This window comes from Drosophila bipectinata, chromosome XR (genome assembly GCF_030179905.1).
Source record: "Drosophila bipectinata strain 14024-0381.07 chromosome XR, DbipHiC1v2, whole genome shotgun sequence".
Classification (NCBI taxonomy): domain Eukaryota; kingdom Metazoa; phylum Arthropoda; class Insecta; order Diptera; family Drosophilidae; genus Drosophila; species Drosophila bipectinata.
In genome coordinates, this window is record NC_091735.1 from 17834164 (window position 1) to 17852186 (window position 18023).

General features: G+C 44.5%; 1 protein-coding gene across 1 annotated transcript; it reads left to right on the plus strand.

Moving 5' to 3' along the window:
• The first annotated feature begins 2348 nt into the window (after positions 1–2348).
• Positions 2349–10652, plus strand: LOC108131921 (probable ATP-dependent RNA helicase CG8611). The gene is made up of 5 exons (XM_017251042.3): positions 2349–2513; positions 2571–4384; positions 4437–4864; positions 9033–9222; positions 9289–10652. Exons 1-5 carry the CDS (start codon positions 2448–2450, stop codon positions 9572–9574), a joined length of 2784 nt encoding a protein of 927 aa, XP_017106531.2. The 5' UTR covers positions 2349–2447; the 3' UTR covers positions 9575–10652.
• Positions 10653–18023: the final 7371 nt, after the last annotated feature.

The following is an 18023-nucleotide window of genomic DNA, read 5'->3' on the forward strand; positions in this document are numbered from 1 at the left end:
TACATTTTTTTTTGTAATTTCCCAAATGGACCCTTTTTGAAATAAAGGAGGGAAATGTAGGGGGCTATTCACCCACTAAGATAAGTATGTACATACATATGTTAATTCTTAGAACCATCAGATCCTAAAGCGGAGTACCTTAAACGATTTCTGGAGCGCTTCTCCCCCATTCTGCATCAAAATCCTGAGACGAAATATTTTTCTGATTTTTTGTCCATTTTTCATGATGGAAAAATGGGGTTTTCATTCCCTTGAAAATGGGGTTTTGCGATGGCTATATCTTCCCCAATTGTCATCCGATTCTCAAGCGGAGTACTTTAAACGATTTCTGGTTCGATTCCCCACCATTCTGCATCAAAATCCTGAGACAACATATTTTTCGTGATGGGATCCCTTGAAAATGGGGTTTTCTTCTATAGAGCCCACGGTGATGGCTATATCTTTCCTAATTCTCATCCGATTCTCAAGCGGAGTACCTTAAACGATTTCTAGATCAATTCTCCACCATTCTGCACCAAAATCCTGAGACAAAACATTTTTCGTGATGGGATCCCTTGACAATGGGGTTTGCCTTTATAGGGTCCACAGCGATGGCTATATCATCCCCATTTCTGATCTGATTCTCAAGCGGAGTACCTTAAACGATTTCTAGATCAATTCTCCACCATTCTGCATCAAAATCCTGAGACAACATATTTTTCTGATTTTTTGTCCATTTTTCGTGATGGGATCCCTTGACAATGGGGTTTGCCTTTATAGGGTCCACAGCGATGGCTATATCTTCCCCAATTCTGATCTGATTCTCAAGCGGAGTACCTTAAACGATTTCTGGATTGATTCTCCACCATTTTGCATCAAAATCCTGAGACGAAATATTTTTCTGATTTTTTGTCCATTTTTCGTGATGGGATCCCTTGACAATGGGGTTTGCCCCTATAGGGTCCACAGCGATGGCTATATCTTCCCCAATTAAACGATTTCTAGACCAATTCTCCACCATCCTGCATCAAAATCCTTGGACAAAATATTTTTTAGATTTTTTGTCCATTTTTCGTGATGGGATCCCTTGACAATGGGGTTTGCCCCTATAGGGTCCACAGCGATGGCTATATCTTCCCCAATTCTGATCTGATTCTCAAGCGGAGTACCTTAAACGATTTCTAGATTGATTTTTCACCATTTTGCATCAAAATCCTGAGACAAAATATTTTTCAGATTTTTTGTCCATTTTTCGTGATGGGATCCCTTGACAATGGGGTTTGCCCCTATAGGGTCCACAGCGATGGCTATATCTTCCCCAATTAAACGATTTCTAGACCAATTCTCCACCATCCTGCATCAAAATCCTTGGACAAAATATTTTTTAGATTTTTTGTCCATTTTTCGTTATGGGATCCCATGAAAATGAGGTATTGCCCCTAGGGTCCTCAGTGATGGCTACATCTTCCCCAAGTATAATCTGATTCTCAAGCGGAGTACCATAAACGATTCCTGGATCAATTCTTCACCATTCTGCATCAAAATCCTGAGACAAAATATTTTTCAGATTTTTTGTCCATTTTTCGTTATGGGATCCCATGAAAATGAGGTTTGCATCTATAGGGTCCACAGTGATGGCTATATCTTCCGCAATTTTGATCCAATTCTCAAGCGGAGTACCATTTTGCATCAAAATCCTGAGACAAAAAATTTTTTAGATTTTTTGTCCGTTTTCCGGATCCGTTGAAAATGGAGGTTTCATGGGTTTCTTGGGTCCCGGTACTTCAGGTATTCCTATTGCCCTGGCCGTCTTTTCTTCTTCTTCCTCGTGCTCCATTGGACTGAATATCTAGATTGGTTAAGCTTAGGCTTTTTCTTCCTCCAAACTTGTCATTTTATTTAAAATTCAAAATAAATAGACGAAACCATTAAAATAAACCATAAAATCTTTAGCCTGATTTCAAAAATAGTCCGCGTAAGTAACGGCTCTTGAGCAGTGTTAGGAAGATTTTTATTTTACAATAACACATTGGTGTATTATATATTAAAGGATAAAACAAAAGTGTAATTTTCTTTATAAAAAGCTGTATGAACATTATTTAAAAAAAAAAGATATATTTTATATCGCTTTTATATTTATCTTCAGGCAACACTTATGGGCAGCACTAATGGGCATTACCTCTAAAAGTTTAGACACGAATACTTAATATATATTACCCCTAAGAATAATAAGTAAAAAGATTTATTGTCTTTACTGAATTAACTTATCAATTACATAAAAATAAATATCAAATAATGTTTTTTTTTAAATTGTGTATTATTTTTCAACACTGATGGGCATCACTTATTGGCACATTACAAACAGCTGTTTTCCTGTGACTGTCCAACCGACAAGAAGAAGAGAGCGCGCACGTTTTATTTTATTTACAAAAAATTAATTGCCTTATTTATAAATCAAATGTTCCAAAATGGTGGATAATATAACATTAAACATAAATACAAATACGAAGCCGGCTGTTAAGAAAAAACAGCAGGTAAGTAGGTCAACTCGCCTAAAAATCCAAGTTCATAAAAAATTTCTATCTTTTTAGAATGGACCTGGGATACAAAAACGTGTTGCACCTTCGGGGGTATTTGATTTTCAGTTTAATGTGGACAAGCCCAAAGTCAAGGCGATTGTTTTGAGACGAAAGGCCACTAAACCAGTCACTACTTCTCCATCAGTTCGTCCTCCTGTTGCTCCTTTGGCAGCTCCTCCTGCTGTTCCAACATTAACCGCCAAAACATCTGCCGTAGCTTCCATTTCTGGAGATGATTTTATGCTAAATGTTACCAATCAGCCGCTTATCAAGTCGGCGGCTTCCAAGCCCAAGCCTAAGGTCACCAGGGCCGAGAGATTGGGCCGGAAACAAAAGAATAAGAGCCGTGTTGTGACCAAGCTCAGTGACGAGCAGCTTTCCAAGGCATTGAAGAACCACCGGAAGCCTGTCAACCCCAACCAACTGCCACGAGCTGGAGACCTTTTCAAGCAACAGATGGAGGAGGAGAGACGACGTCAGAAGGGAGAGCCGGAAAGGACAGAAAATGATGGAGATGAACCCAAGGAAACCAAACCAAAATCCACTAAAGAACCGTCTGAAGATGAAGAATCACATTCAGAAACCGAGGAGCAAGCTCCCAAGCCCCCAGCCCCCAAGCAGGAAAATAAAAAATCAGAAATTAATCGCTTTCGTACCAAAAAGATCGGCCTATTCGATCAGAGCGATGTGGAGGCACTGAAGCAACTTGGCCAACGCGCCGTGAAGCCCGTGAAGGAAACCATATTCACAGGCGCCAAGATCGCCACACTGGGCCTGCACCCCCATGCTGTGAAGAACCTGGAGGACTTGCTAAGCATACGGGAACTGACGACAGTCCAGCAGAAGGCCATTCCGCCCATACTCGAACGCAAGGATGTGCTGGTGCGCTCTCAGACGGGCTCCGGTAAGACCCTGGCGTATGCTCTTCCTCTGGTGGAGATCCTGCAGAAGCAGCAGCCTCGCATCCAGCGAAAGGATGGCGTCCTGGCCCTGGTCATTGTTCCCACCCGCGAACTGGTAATGCAGACCTACGAGCTGCTCCAGAAGCTGGTGAAGCCCTACACCTGGATCGTGCCGGGCTCTCTGCTTGGCGGCGAGAGCCGGAAGAGCGAAAAGGCCAGACTGCGCAAGGGCATCAACATCCTGGTGGGCACTCCGGGACGCCTGGTGGACCACCTGCTGCACACGGCCTCTTTCAAGCTGACCCGACTGCAGTTCTTGGTCCTGGACGAGGCTGACCGGCTGCTGGAGCTCGGTTATGAGCGGGATGTGAAGCAACTGGTGGAAGCCATCGACAAGCAGCGCAGCGAAGCTGAGCAGAAGGATCTGCCGCAGCTCCAGAGGCTACTGCTGAGCGCCACTCTGACCTCGCAGGTCCAGCAGCTGGCTGGGCTGACCCTGAAGGATCCCCTCTACATTGACAACAGCGACGAGGCGGCCAGTCTGGCCCTGAAGTCCAAGGACGGCTACCAAAAACAGAGCATCGAGGCGCAGCTGGGCGTGGAGGAGGACGGCCTCGGCGAGTACCAGGAGGATGTGACGGGCGTGCTCAGCATTCCCGAGAATCTTCAGCTCAGCTATGTGGTGGTGCCGCCCAAGCTGCGTCTGGTGGCCCTGTCCTCGCTCCTGGCCAAGGAGGTGGAGGCCAACCCCAAGCAGTTCAAGGCGATTGTCTTCATGAGCACCACGGAGATGGTGAACTTCCATCACGACATGCTTAACGAAGCCCTGACCCGCAGAGTACTGGACGAGGACGACGAGAAGGAGGACGACGACGAGGAGGACGGTGGCGAGGAGCCTCTTCTGCCAGGCCTGCGATTCTTCAAGTAAGCTATCGAGTCATTCCCCTAGAATCCAGTTATTATCCTCTTCCCACAGGCTCCACGGCTCCATGACCCAGACTGAGCGCCAGGGCGTATTCCGGGGATTTCGCGACTGTGCCAGCTGCGTGCTCCTGGCCACCGACGTGGTGGGACGCGGCATCGACGTTCCGGACGTGAAACTGGTGGTGCAGTACACGCCGCCGCAGACCACCGCCGATTTCGTCCACCGCGTCGGACGCACCGCCCGAGCTGGCCGGAAGGGCAGGGCTGTGCTCTTCCTGGCGCCCAGCGAATCGCAGTTCGTGCGGCACCTGGAGAAGAAGCGGATCCGCATCCAGCAGGGCGACATGTACGCATACCTGCAGGCCTTGCTGCCCAAGGATGATGAGGCGAAGACCGTCCAGGAGGCGGCCTCGAATCTGCAGCACAAGTTCCAGTCGCTCCTCGAGGACGATCGCGAGCTGCACGACAAGTCCTGCAAGGGTGAGTATGGGGAATGGGGAGTACTAGGTTCTGCACCAGTTCCCATGGCACTTACTTTTCCAATTGCCCCAACTCCTGGGCTCCAAACAAACTAGCAATTTAATCCTTTCACCAAAAGGACATTAACTTTGTAATTACAATTTTTTCCCCCATTTTTTTTTCCACCCGACGATAAGGGCTAACACTGACAGCAGACAGACACAAACACTCGGCTATTTTTCCAATTATAAGTTGGAAAGCTCGCGCCACGCCCCCATCCTTTTGACCGCCCCCGGCAGGCAGGGCAGCGCGCGTTAAAAACACAAAAATTATTTCATATTTGAAGTTAATTTCGATTGCGTGTCAAATGAATCCTCGGCCGCAGTCCCTGCTGCCCTGCTGCCCAGTTGCCCCGCAGGATCTGCCCCGCAGGAGTCCTCATCCTGCGGTTATCCTGGCCAGCAACTTGCTCGGCGCTCTGATCCTTTTCGCTGTTCGCTTTTCCTTTACTATTTGTATGTTTTTCAAAGCTTCCGAAATGGGGAAGCTATCCCTGGAAAATGTATAGAAAAGGAGTAGCTTAGTGAAGGGAGTTTTAGGGACAATAAAGGATAATAATATTAAGATAATATATCCTTTAAAAAAGTATAGCTTACTATGTTACCTTTAGATGTTTGCGGAATAACACGTATAATTTACAGGATATCCTTACTGCCTTACGCACAATTTCTAGGACTTTTTCAAAGGACCTTCCCGCCCTTTTTTTTAGAATCCCCACCCAATCAATGTTAATGTCCTGTTGAAAGTGTAATTGCAGCGTTGGAAAAGCCGCAAACGACGGAAAAAAGTTAATTAGATGTTACCAAGGGGAGTTCTCCAAAGGATTCAGATTCAGAAGGGAGGTGGCGCGGGGGACCAGACCATGGGAGCCTGAGGTCGATGAGGAAGTTCAAGATGATTCCAATCGAAAGGAGGCTCCAAAAATGAATCATAAATGGGGGAAAAGCACCCGAAAAATAAAACAAACAGTGGGAGGAAGCCCGGTCTCGGCTCGGTCCCGGTCGAAACAGGAAACGGAAACGGAGAGGAATATTCAAAACAATGGGGGAAAAAAATGGGGAAGAAATAAATATGACGAAGGAGCATAAAGGACATAAATGGGGGAATGGCAATGGGCAAATGGCAAATGGAAACGGAGTCGTAGTCGGTCAAAATGGCAACTCAAATTGCACTTAAGCGCCGAGTCAAGCGTCAAGCCGGAAGCGAGACTCCGGAGACGAAGACGGAGACGGAGACTGAGACAGAGACGGCGACTGTTTCAAGTGAGAGAGAGAGAGAGCGAGAGCGAGAGGTCCAGACGAAGGTGGGAGGATGCAGTTGCTCTGCTGCGTCCAATCAAAAAGCCATTAAAAAGTATTACGCTTGAACAAAACTGTACAAAGCAGCAGATAAAAGCTAGAGTCGGAGTCAGAGTCGGAGTCGTAGCTAGAAAGGTTTTGAGACTTGAGACTAAAGGATACACCAGGGGGGGATGTGTCCTGGAAACATCTTCAACTTGCCAGAGTCATAGCCAGTGCCAGTGCCAGAGCCAGTGCATCGGTAATTGAAACAATTTTCAAGTTGAAATTCACTTTTTGTCTGGCAGTTGGCAGTTCAGCTCAGTAGTTTCCCCCTTTCAGTAGTGTGTGCTACAGTGCGTTTCAAAGCCGTAAGACAAAGGACAAAGGTTCCCCCGGGAAGGGATCGGCCAGCCATATATATGTATATCCTCTCTTATTAATGAGCTTGTTTCCAGCCTTGATTTCTTGTCCGAAAAACACACACAAAACAGATGTTCCTCTGTCCAATGGTTAATCCTGTAAGCTGCATAGAATCATTTTGACTTGAGGCACTTTTCACATATTTAATGGCATATTTTAGCCGGCTTATGGCCATTGTTGGCTGGGCTGGCACTGGCAGTCCTCCCCCGATTAGCCGCAGTGGGTATCAAATGAGGAAACCCTTCGGACTAACCGCAAGCCCGCAAAAAAAAACAAGAAAGGAAAGCTAACTTCGGGCGGAGCCGAAGTTTATATACCCTTGCAGTTAAAACCGGATATATATCGCAAACATCGGATATAGTTGGCCGATCCTTATCTGAATAGGAATATATAATCCAATTTATTACAATACAAAATTTAAAAAAAGTCCCAAACTTCTATCTTCAAAAATACGAAAGTTGATATTTCTACCAAATACCATTTACGATCGTTCAGTTATATGGCAGCTATGAGATATAGTCGGCCGATCCTAATGAAATTTGGTAGGTTGGATCAACTAACCAAAAATAGAGTCTGTACTAAATTCCAGCTTTCTATCTTCAAAAACACGAAAGTTGGGTCATTTCCGATCGTTGAGTTATATGGCAGCTATAGGATATAGTCGGCCGATCCTTATGAAATTTGGCATGTCGTATTATTTTGCCAAAAATAGCTCTCATGTCAAATTTGAACTCTCTAACTCTAAAAACACCAAAGTTATACCATTTCCGATCAATCAGTTATATGGCAGCTATAGGATATAGTCGGCCGATCCCGGCCGTTCCGACTTATATACTGCGTGCAAAGGAAAGAAGGGTGTGTGCAAAGTTTCAAGACGATAGCTTTAAAACTGAGAGACTAGTTTGCGTAGAAACAGACAGACGGACAGACGGACAGACGGACAGACGGACAGACGGACATGCTCATATCAACTCAGGAGGTGATCCTGATCAAGAATATATATACTTTATAGGGTCGGAGATGTCTCCTTCACTGCGTTGCACACTTTTGGACAAAATTATAATACCCTCTGCAAGGGTATAAAAAAGAAAGGATCTTTAGGGGGTGGGAAACCAAAACCAAAACCAAAACCCAAGCCAAAACCAAAACCAAAACTGAAACTGAGACAAAGGCAAAAACAATCACAACAATTTGCCACGCCTACACACGCCGCTCTAACCGCAAGGACACGCGCCCGAAGAGTCCTGCCACCCAGTCAGAAGCCTCCCCTGGCGAATAGAGACAATGGAGCTGCAGGGCAAGTGGCATAAAAAGCCATTTTGTGAGGCTTCTGCCAAAGGACTCCCCATCCTTGGCATGACATTTATTTTATTCGCCACTTCCGGCTGGCAGACGTCTCTAAACATCCGCTGCCGTCATACTTTTGTTTGGCTAATGTCTGCCACTTGGCTGTAATCGCATTTGCGGCAATTAAGCCACAAGACCCAAAGGATGCCCGGCTTCCAATCCCCATTCTCCATCTCCAGATTCAGATTCAGATCCAGAGTTGACTTTGAGACTTTTTGAAAAAAAGGAAGACCCTGGCCGTTAATTGCCGGGGAAGGAACGTCTTTGCATAGATCTCTGTCACTGTTTCTCTGTTTCTCTCGGGGATGTGTCCGGGCCTGTCCTGTCTGGCAGTCAATTAGGAGGTCCTGCCAAAGGAAATGCCGCTAATTTATCAACCCGAAATGCATAAACTAAGGTGAGATCGGAGAAGGAGAGAACCTCAAAACACGTTCCCGTTCTATAGTTTTGTCGATTGAAGATAAAACCCGTAACAGTCCTGCGGTTGGAATATGGTAAACCTGTTGGAGATACAATTGTTACCCTGCCCTCCAATGGCATCTGTCGGATTCGATGAGGATGCTCCGATGCTCGGATACATTGCATTTTTCAACTTGAACTTCACATCAAATTTACATACAGGGATCGCTCTGTCTTTGTCCCCGCCCCTGTGTCTGTCTCTTTCTATACATTTTGTGTCTGCGGCCGGGAGGGAGATGCTTATCGCGGGGGGTGGTGGTCCGGAGGAGGGGTTACAATTGCGGTCTTTGTTGCCACGAAGAGTGGCAGGCACGTTGGTAATTTGATATCATTGTTGTATAATTTGGAATTGCCTGGCATAAGTGCTGCGTAATTAGCAAGGACATGCCCACAATACACACACACATTTACAATACACACAAACAATAGACCCAGAGTAGACGTGGTCCTGAAATCCTTTGCTGACACTGCTCATTTGTCATTTTAACAAATTTATTTTGTAATGAATGCCGCACACAACACTCACATGCACTCGCAGCACTTAAGCCAAGACATCAATTAATTCTAAAAGCATTAGCATTAACATGTCCCCCCCCCTCCCCCTCTCTTCTCTTTTTGTACAGCCTTTGTGTCCTGGATGAAGTTCTACTCGACGTTTCCCAAGGAACTGAAGCCCATCTTCAACGTTCGCATCGCTCACATGGGCCACTTCGCCAAGAGCTTTGCCCTCAAGGAGGCGCCCACCAAGTTCGCCGCCAAGCATGCCGCCCCCAAGGCAGCCCCGCCCACCAACCGACTCACCTATACGGAGCGGTAAGTCAAAGGATTTAGTGTGGTTTCAATTCGCTCTATTAAAACGCGTTCCTCCTTTTCTTCTAGCGATCCGGAGAAGATCCAGGCCCAGAAGAAGGCGAAACGCCGCATGTTCACGACGACAGTCAGCGGGGAGGTGCGGCAGCTGCAGCAGCGGGAAGGACCACCTGGCCCCGAAGGCCGGAAGGGCGGAGGAGCTGGCGGAGCTCCCGGAGCACCTGGAGGAGGTGGAGCCGGACCTGTGGGCCGCAGCAGCTTCATGAAGAGCCTGAGCAAATCGCGAGCCCTGAACATGTCCGAGTTCGATAGCGGCCTGCCGGCGGCGGGTCCTGCCAAGCGAAGGAAGACTTAGGAAGCTGGAGGAGGCGCAGAGGAGCGAGGAGGAGTGCTGCTGGGGATCCGGACTCCCCGGATGGCAATGCTCCGGGCATTTTGCGGCGTTTTATGCGCGCCATTTTGCCCGGCCAGTTGGCAGCTGCCTGCTCAAGCATTTAATCGAAAAGAAAATTGCTCCGTCGCTGTAGGACGCTGATATCCCCTGTACATATATATATATATATATCAAATATATCCATCTCTATGTGTATAAATGGATGTGGCCAATGTAGCCAAGGAGATGGCCGAGATGCGCTCATAAAAGTTTCATTTTTCTCAACTTTTAAGCCCGGACGTCCTGCGGGAAAAGTTGAGAAGCTGCCTGACAGCATATTTTAAGATCCTTTTTTTTTGTTTTTTGTATTTTTTGTTTGATTACCCGCCGTAATATTCTTATGCTTTTTTCCTTCTTTTCGTGGATAAATATTAGAAATCCATTTTCCGCTCTCTGCAGATTCATTCAGTTTTGAAAATATCAAGGGTTCCACGGGGTCAGGGGTCAGGCAGGGGGTGCGGTGCGGTGCGGCACGTGTTGCCCGCGTGGAGCTGCCTCGCTTTTTGCCTTTTAATTCAACTGAAGCGCATAATTCGTTGGACAAGGCATAAATAAATATCAAATATATATATGTATATAACCGATTTGTTTTCCATTTCGACGGCTTTCATGCTTCTATTTGGCCAAGGACACGTGGCCAGGAATCGGACACTGGGGGGGTATTATGGCCCCTTAATTGCGGCCCTCTCAAATGGGAATGAAGTGGCCCTAATTAGCCGCCCAGCGATTGATTTTTAATTAGGCCATTCGACCACGCCCCCCCGGACACGCCTACTCCAGCCCACTCCACTAGATCGTCCTGTCACTCAAAGTCAAAGGCAATCAGGCATGAATAGGAACCGAATCGAAGGATAAGTCGATTCCTAATTACGTGCGAGTGTCAACATATGAAATAATATTTTGGTATAAATGCGACCATTAAAAGGAAACCCCCCCAAACGAGTCCTTTTTTATGGGGTGGACACTGGACTTCCAGGAACCGCTGTCAGCCTAAAAGGATATCTTTGATGTGTTAGTGGCCGTCTTATGAGGCTAACGAGTTGGGTTATTAAACAACACTTACTTTGGTAACTTACTTACAATATAAAAGAAAGTTTTTTGAGTTTGAAAAATAAAAGTTATCGAATTTTTTGAAATTTCTAGAAATATTTTGGGTTTTTAGGGACCTTTCTTTAATAAGGTTCAAAGTAATAAGCCTTTAAAATAACTGTTAATAATTTAAAACTAATTAAACTACTAAGATTTTTGGGTCGAAAAAACTAAATATTGAATAAAGATTTGAATAACGCCAAAGTTGATCGATTTTAATTGATTTTAAAGTAATATCTAGTATGTTTTAAAATTCCTAGTAATTTTTGGTACTTTTTGGGACCTTTTTTTAATGAGTTTTAAACTAATAAGCATTTTATATGGCTTTGAATATTTTAAAGCAAATGATACTAAGGATTTTGGGGTTGAAAAAAGTAAATATTGAATAAAGATCTCAATTGAAGAAATAGTTTATGGTTTTTTATTGATTTTTAGAAAAGGGGTTTTAATTTTTTATTTTAAAGAAATACCTAGTATGTTTTGGTATTTTAACTTTAAATTTATACAGTACTGCATTTAAAAAATGTCTAAAATAATTTAAACAACTTTCATTAACCTTATTAAATTGCATACTATATACATATATTATCCTTTCAGAAAAGAAACTGATTTGTGTCTTATAAAACCCAATCGATTTCAAAAAACTCTCCACTAAAGTGCAGTATTTTTTCAGACTCCTAACCTATAATTCAAATCAATTCATGTTCTATCTTTACAATAGATTCACTTATCTATAAAAGTATGTTTTAGTATTTTACCTTTAAGTTCATCCAGTGCTGCTTTTAAAATATATCTGAAATGATTTAAAAATATTTAATTAACCTTATTAAATTGTATATTATATACTATATCCTGTTAGAAAAGATATTATAATAGTTAATCGATTTCAATAAACTCTCCACTAAAGTGCAGTATTTTTTCAGACTCCTAACCTATAATTCAAATCAATTCATGTTCTATCTTTACAATAGATTCACTTATCTATAAAATTATTAAAAAAAACCCGAAAAGGAAATAAATCTAAAACATCAAAATGATTTATTTATATAGGCATCCAAACATAAAACATAAAATCTCATATAAATCAAATAGAACTTCAGAGGACAACCAACATCTGTTGGAAATCCGCCCACAAGCCAAATTGTGATTGATTTAAGCTCTACGAGTAGTCCTGCCCATGGAGCAATCTAATTGGATCAACTGCCGCCGCAAGGAGCCGGGAGAAAGTGGCTCGTTACCCACCCAGAGCCAGAGCTAGAGCTAGAGCCAGAGCCAGAGCCAGGACGGAGCAACCACCAAAGGGTTGGCCCGTGGAAAATTGCTAATGTGATTGCACTAATGGCTCGAATTATAGACGCATTAGGGTAAATTAAAATCCTCCACTCCACTGGCACTGGCACTGGCACTGGGGCGGCAGTGTCCTGGGCAGGACAACGTATCGACTTTTTGGGGTTGTAATAAAGTTGTAGTGCCTCGTTGTGTGGCACTAACAATGCCATTGTTGGCCAGTCAGGTGCAAATGTTGCATGTTTTTTTTTCTCTCACTTCCCTCCCCCAACCCCCTCTTAGTGTCCTTTTTTTTATTGAAATCAAAGGGTCCACTGTAGGGGGGTGGGGGGACGAATGGACTACGACCCAAAACAGCTGTCAACATTTTTTCAAAAAAGGAAAACCCGTTGACAATTGGGTGGAGCTTTCCACGAGGGGCAGGTGGCTGGTGGCTGGGTGGAAGGTGGCAACATGGCAAGGGGCAAGTCCTGGTAAGTGACAATTATGTGGGCTAGTTGTCGGTTTGTTACTCCAAAGTATTGGTTTCGTTACGCGATTGGTTGGCCACCAAATGGTTTCCTTCTCAGCCACCTAAACGTGGGTGTCCTCCTCATATCCTGTGGGGCCCCATGACCACTCACCACCTCTCTGCCTTTTTTCGCTCCCATCTTACGCATCCTCCAGCCAGTGCCTTTCGTCGCCTCGCGTTAAAATCCAATTAATTTCAACGCTCAGCCGGTGGGGGGATGGGGGGGTATTTAGTCCGATCCCGGAGGATCATCTGTCAGAGAGTCGTATATCCCATCTCTGACCTTCTAGTGTGGGGCGGCAACTACAGCCTAACCCATAGAAAGAAATACGAATACCTTAATTGTTTGCATTTGTGTTGCAATTTAGCTGAAATCACGCCTCTTGGCCAAATTGTCTTTAAATTGGCAGTTGCCCAGTGAGCCATAAATCCAAACAGCACCACAATATGTCTGTCTCCTTCTTGTGGTCTTGGCCTTTTTATAGCCGTCTCTGTCGGAATCTTTGGGTATATTCTTACCTTTTCTTTAAAGGGGGTATATAGGGTTAAATATCTAAAACAGAGCTATGAGTAGAAATTCCATTTTTTAAAAAGACTTTTATATTTTATAACATTTTTTTATCGAAATAATATATTATCTATATAGCTTTGATATTAAAATCTGATGGATATCTTCAAGTTTCAACAAACCACTGAGCTTTCCGTTTTTGATCAGCGGAAGTATCGCTTGAGGAGCTCTCGATCCTCGCCTCCGAAGTGCCTCCTCCTAACCCGAGAGCTTCGAAAGTCACCCGTGGGGCATCGTTGGCGGTCAGAGGAGAACCAGGGAACTGGGAGTCCAAAGAGAGATCCCTGGGATGGGATGGCGGCGATCGCAAATTATCAACAAATTAGACTTTTCGTCGAAGCCGAGCGAGCGCTAAGTTGAAGCTAAAGTTGCCTCGAGTTGGAGCCGAGATCATTTCGTTTGATTTGATTTCATTTGTTTGCATGTCTTGTTGTCATTTCAGTTTTTTTTTTTTAGTTTTTTTAGGGGTCTCCAAGTCAAGTTTGGGAATCGGGATTCGCGATCCTCGCTCCACGATTCGCGTTTCGGGACAGCGTTTTATGGGACGCCGCTGGTAAAGTGATTTCTTCAACGCTTTGTTAGCGCACCGGATTGATGCGGCTGTCATTAGCCGATTTCGTTTCGTTTTCGGCCTAAACGGGTCTACCTCCAGAGGTCTACCAAGATGCTAAATGCGTTTTTAACGTGCTTTTAATTGTCAGTTCGCAGTTGGTAGTTGGTAGTTCTCAGTTCTCAGTTCCCCCCACACCATCCCATCCTGCCGCACTCTGGCGGGCAAATTAAATCAAATTGAAACTAATTAACATAAATAAATTTACACAAAATCCAATCGCAATATGCCTCGTTACAGGCTTCACACTTTCCGCTTCACTGTCCTCCACAATCCACCCCCTCTCGCGGTGTGGCATGGGGCTAGGACTACCAGGACTACCAGGACCACCGGGACCATCAGGACCCTGCCTGGTGTGACATTTACAAGCGACAACTGTCAAATTGGACAAGTTGCATTTGCAAATAAATAGACGGCAACTCGCTCAAACGGAAACGGAAACTGACGAGCCACGAATCCCAGAAATTTTCCACCAAAAAGGGGAAGGGGAAGAGGGTTGATGGTTGGGCTAGGTGGGTGGGGGTCAGTGGTGCGCTGGGTTAGCTCTGCTTCGACGCTTGCGCTTAAAGTTTTTAGGCGCTATGGATAAATTAATTGGATTTGCCTGTGGTTGCTCCTGTTTGGCAGCTTCTACAGTGGGTATTGGCCAGAAAGGATATTGCAGAATAGACTTTCATAGTCTAGAATCTATATCTAGGGTAGATCTAAAAGTAGTCCTTCTAAGACCCATCTTAAGGTCTAATAACTTCTTAGTTTCTGACCATTTCCTAGACCCTAAAAGTCCCTTCTCAGCTCAGAATGACCACGCGGCGTATGCGCAATGTAACCTGGCCCAAACTCCCCTCCCCCTTCCAAAAAAAAGGAGGACCAGACCCTTTGGTTATTTACTGCTTTATTTGCGGTCTTGTCAAAGCAATCAACACAGTCAGAGCGTGTCCTTTTGCCGGCTTCACCTCCTCCTCCTCCTCCTCCTGCTCCTGCTCTGCCCACCATGCCACACCATTCAAGTGGCAAGGTGGTGGATTTTATTTACTTGTCTGCCCGAGGACTACTGGCTACTGGCTACGGGATCCGGGTTTATTTGTAGAATGATTTTTCAATAATTTATGTATGACGCTGTCGACAGACGGGTGGGTGGGTTGGATGGATGGAGTCCCGGGATGGGTGTGGAATCGGGCTGTGGGGAGGGAGGGGTTGGCACTTGATTTAATGTGCGGGGTGTTACTTTCAACACCCTCCAATCACAATAATAACAGCAGGAGCAAGTCAGCCTGCCAGCCAGCCAGCCAGCCAGCCAGCCTGCTTCTGGCCAGGATCAGAAACAGAAACAGAAGAGGCAACTGAATCTGCAACTACTACTATTGACTGACGTTGTGACAATGCAATTATAAATGGTGACAAAATAATTTCCGCTGCGTGATTTTTATGACAGTTGTTCAACCGTACGGGTGGCATTCGCCTTCTGCTCCACTGAACAGGGAGTGCAGACTGCTTGCTGGCTGCCGAATTAAATCGAAATTAAATAGTCGAACAGACAGGAATTTGTTCAGTCGCCTTCTTGGCTTCTGGCTCTGGCTCTGGCTCTCTCTCTTCATTTCAAATGCCGATTTAATGACCATAATTGGTTAGGATGTGGTCAGGGCATAATTTTGGCTCATCATTCGCTCGGTTTCCTGTCCAGTCCTGGACTCTATCCTGTCCTGTAGTGGCTCCTGCCTGTGTGGGTGCTATTGCCCCACAGCTCCTTGCTGCGGAATCGCATATGAAATCATAATTTCAAGGGATCGCTTCGCGAATTCGTAAAAGCTTGTCATTTGTGGCACGCAATCGAATTGCGTTATAATTGGAAATTGCAAATTGCCATGAAATGGTAAAATCATAAGCGCCAAACAGTAATATTCCTATACATACTTTATATGGAATTATCCTTGAAGCTCAGAAGAAGGTCTTTGAAGCTTATTTTTTATTTAAATATTCACAGATATGTGAATCATCCTCCTCTTAAATAGTTTTCCCATGTCTTTAACTAATTCCCTCCGAAATCGAATCCCTTTCCATTTGCCATTTGGCTTTTGCAATAGGCATCCTAATAGGCGTATCCTTGCGGCAGGATTTTCGGGCATAAATCTTCCGAAGCTTCCGGCGTTTCACACACCCGTGCCGTGGATCCTTCTGCATTTCTAATGACTTCCTTTTCTCGATGGGCCGGCGCTTTAAATTGCATTTCCTTTGCAGTCACTGCAGTCCTGCACTATGCTCCTCCTCCTCCTCCGGCTTGTCATCATCTTTGTCCATTTTGGCAGCCGTTGCTTTGATTTATGTGCACTTCACGCTTCGCCCCGCCGCCAGCCACCGTTCTCGGGCATTATCCTGGACACGTGTGCGCACAAATTGATCCTTTATGAGCATTTTGCGGTTAATAATGCAACGGCACGTGCCTCCTGCGTAAACCGTTAAGTGTAAATGATAAGCTTTCGATTGTGGGTGGGTGGATTGTGGATGGATTTCATGATGGGGCACTATGGGGTTAAATGTTAGTTTGTTTTTCGCCTTTTTTTTTTTATTCCGAAGTTGTTTGCTTCCTTTTGATGTGATTCTCGAGATTTTCCAGGGGAGGGTCACTGGAGTGCTTGACATGTGACACCTTTTGTCAACATTTTCGTTGTTAGTTTTTCCATTTTCCCCCCTCGATTTTAAAGCGCTTAGGCCTCCGGATGATGATGATGAGGATGATGTGTGTGTGCGTCCCGTACCGAGTCCCAAATGGCACTTCACACTTAATTTGCTCATAATGCCCGACGTAATCCGTTGACTGGACCGCTGGCAGGACATCAACATCAGCATCAGCATCAGCGAGACCAACCCCTGCTAATATCCTGCCAATTACACTGACAACAACAATATTTTCCGAATATTTTGTATTAGCCGGAGGACTCACCACCATCGAGCCATTTCGCCAATCGGGGAAAATAAAGAGAAATCACCACCAGAAACAGTAGCCAAATTCTCTCGATCGGATGAGCTGATCTTATCGAAAGTACAAGTCCCCGGTTAATGCGACAAATTCATCGGGTCCTTGTTGGCCTGTTTGTCCTTTTCGCAGCGCCGATCAAATTCTCATCTCTGATAAGCAAAATAAATCCCTATTTTTGATTTCGTTGCCGGTTTTTAGTTTTTGGCCGCATTTTAATCTGTCGACAAAATTGCCTAGATGGCTGGACGCCGATAGAAAATGGCAACAAATGTTTTAATTTATAAGGATATTTATGGTCGTGCCGGCGTTTTGGCCCAAGGATTAAGACCAGCCGGCAGTTGTTCAGCTGTGAAAAGTGTTTGCCAGCTGATACGATCAGACTCCGTTTAGAGTTTCCATGGGTCTGAAAGTAGCTTTAACTGCATGAATTCAATAGACTTTATTGATTACTTACCTTAGTCTGTAAGGTATATCCTCTTTATTGCAGGTCTATGGTTATTATGGGGCCTCACAGTTTGGAAAGGTGTGGAAAGCTTCAAGGAGCTCTGGGGAGCGTTTTTGTTCTCTGGGGAATGTCTATGGAAACTTCTTTTTAGGATTCAGTAAGAGTTCTTAAAAGAAGTTATATAACAAGCCGGTTTCAACGGAAGATATAAAGGTATAAAGGAAAATAAAGCTAATTACTCATAAGTTACATAAATTTAGGAAGCCTTTGGCATACATATGTAGATTTGAAGAGTTTCCAGCTCCCTTCCTTAATGATATAGGTTTTGATGGACCTCTAAGTAAACTAGATTAGTAACAGCAGTCTTGGATATGTGTAGGTGTCTAGGTACTACTTGAAAGTGAGAAAATACACCAAGTTCTAGTATAGTCTGGCATAGTCTATAGTATAGTCTAGTCTAGTTCAGAGCTGGCCCTTCTTCCTCAATAGCTTTTCGTCTTTAAAATATTACCTAAAAAAAAACGTTATTATATTAATATAGGTCTATATAGAAGGATTAATGGGAATGCTATAAGCAGGTGCCAACCTTCGGCGTTTATTTGTCCATCTGCATGTTCTCCAAGATACCCCCCCATTTCGGCAGATCCTTTGGGGGCTAGCCAAGTCTCCAGCTAAACCTGAAAATGATCTTACCACAGCCCACAAACCCATCGAAATGGGGATCCAGAGGATTCTGGTCTCCTGCTTATGATCCACAGTTTCTAAACTTCCGGATATAACTATGGTTCTTAAGATAATAGCAAAATAATAACAAACAATTAAGTATCGAAGAAAAATACCATCTATTCTTAAGAAACAATCGAGTGGGTTTGAAAAGCATTGGATTT

Bases quoted from the DNA above. Each gene is read 5' to 3' on its own strand.
- LOC108131921 (XM_017251042.3), top strand. From the start codon at position 2,448: ATGGTGGATAATATAACATTAAACATAAATACAAATACGAAGCCGGCT. The intron at 2,514-2,570 runs GTAAGTAGGTCA...CTATCTTTTTAG, and splicing joins CTGTTAAGAAAAAACAGCAG to AATGGACCTGGGATACAAAA. The intron at 9,223-9,288 runs GTAAGTCAAAGG...CTTTTCTTCTAG, and splicing joins CGACTCACCTATACGGAGCG to CGATCCGGAGAAGATCCAGG.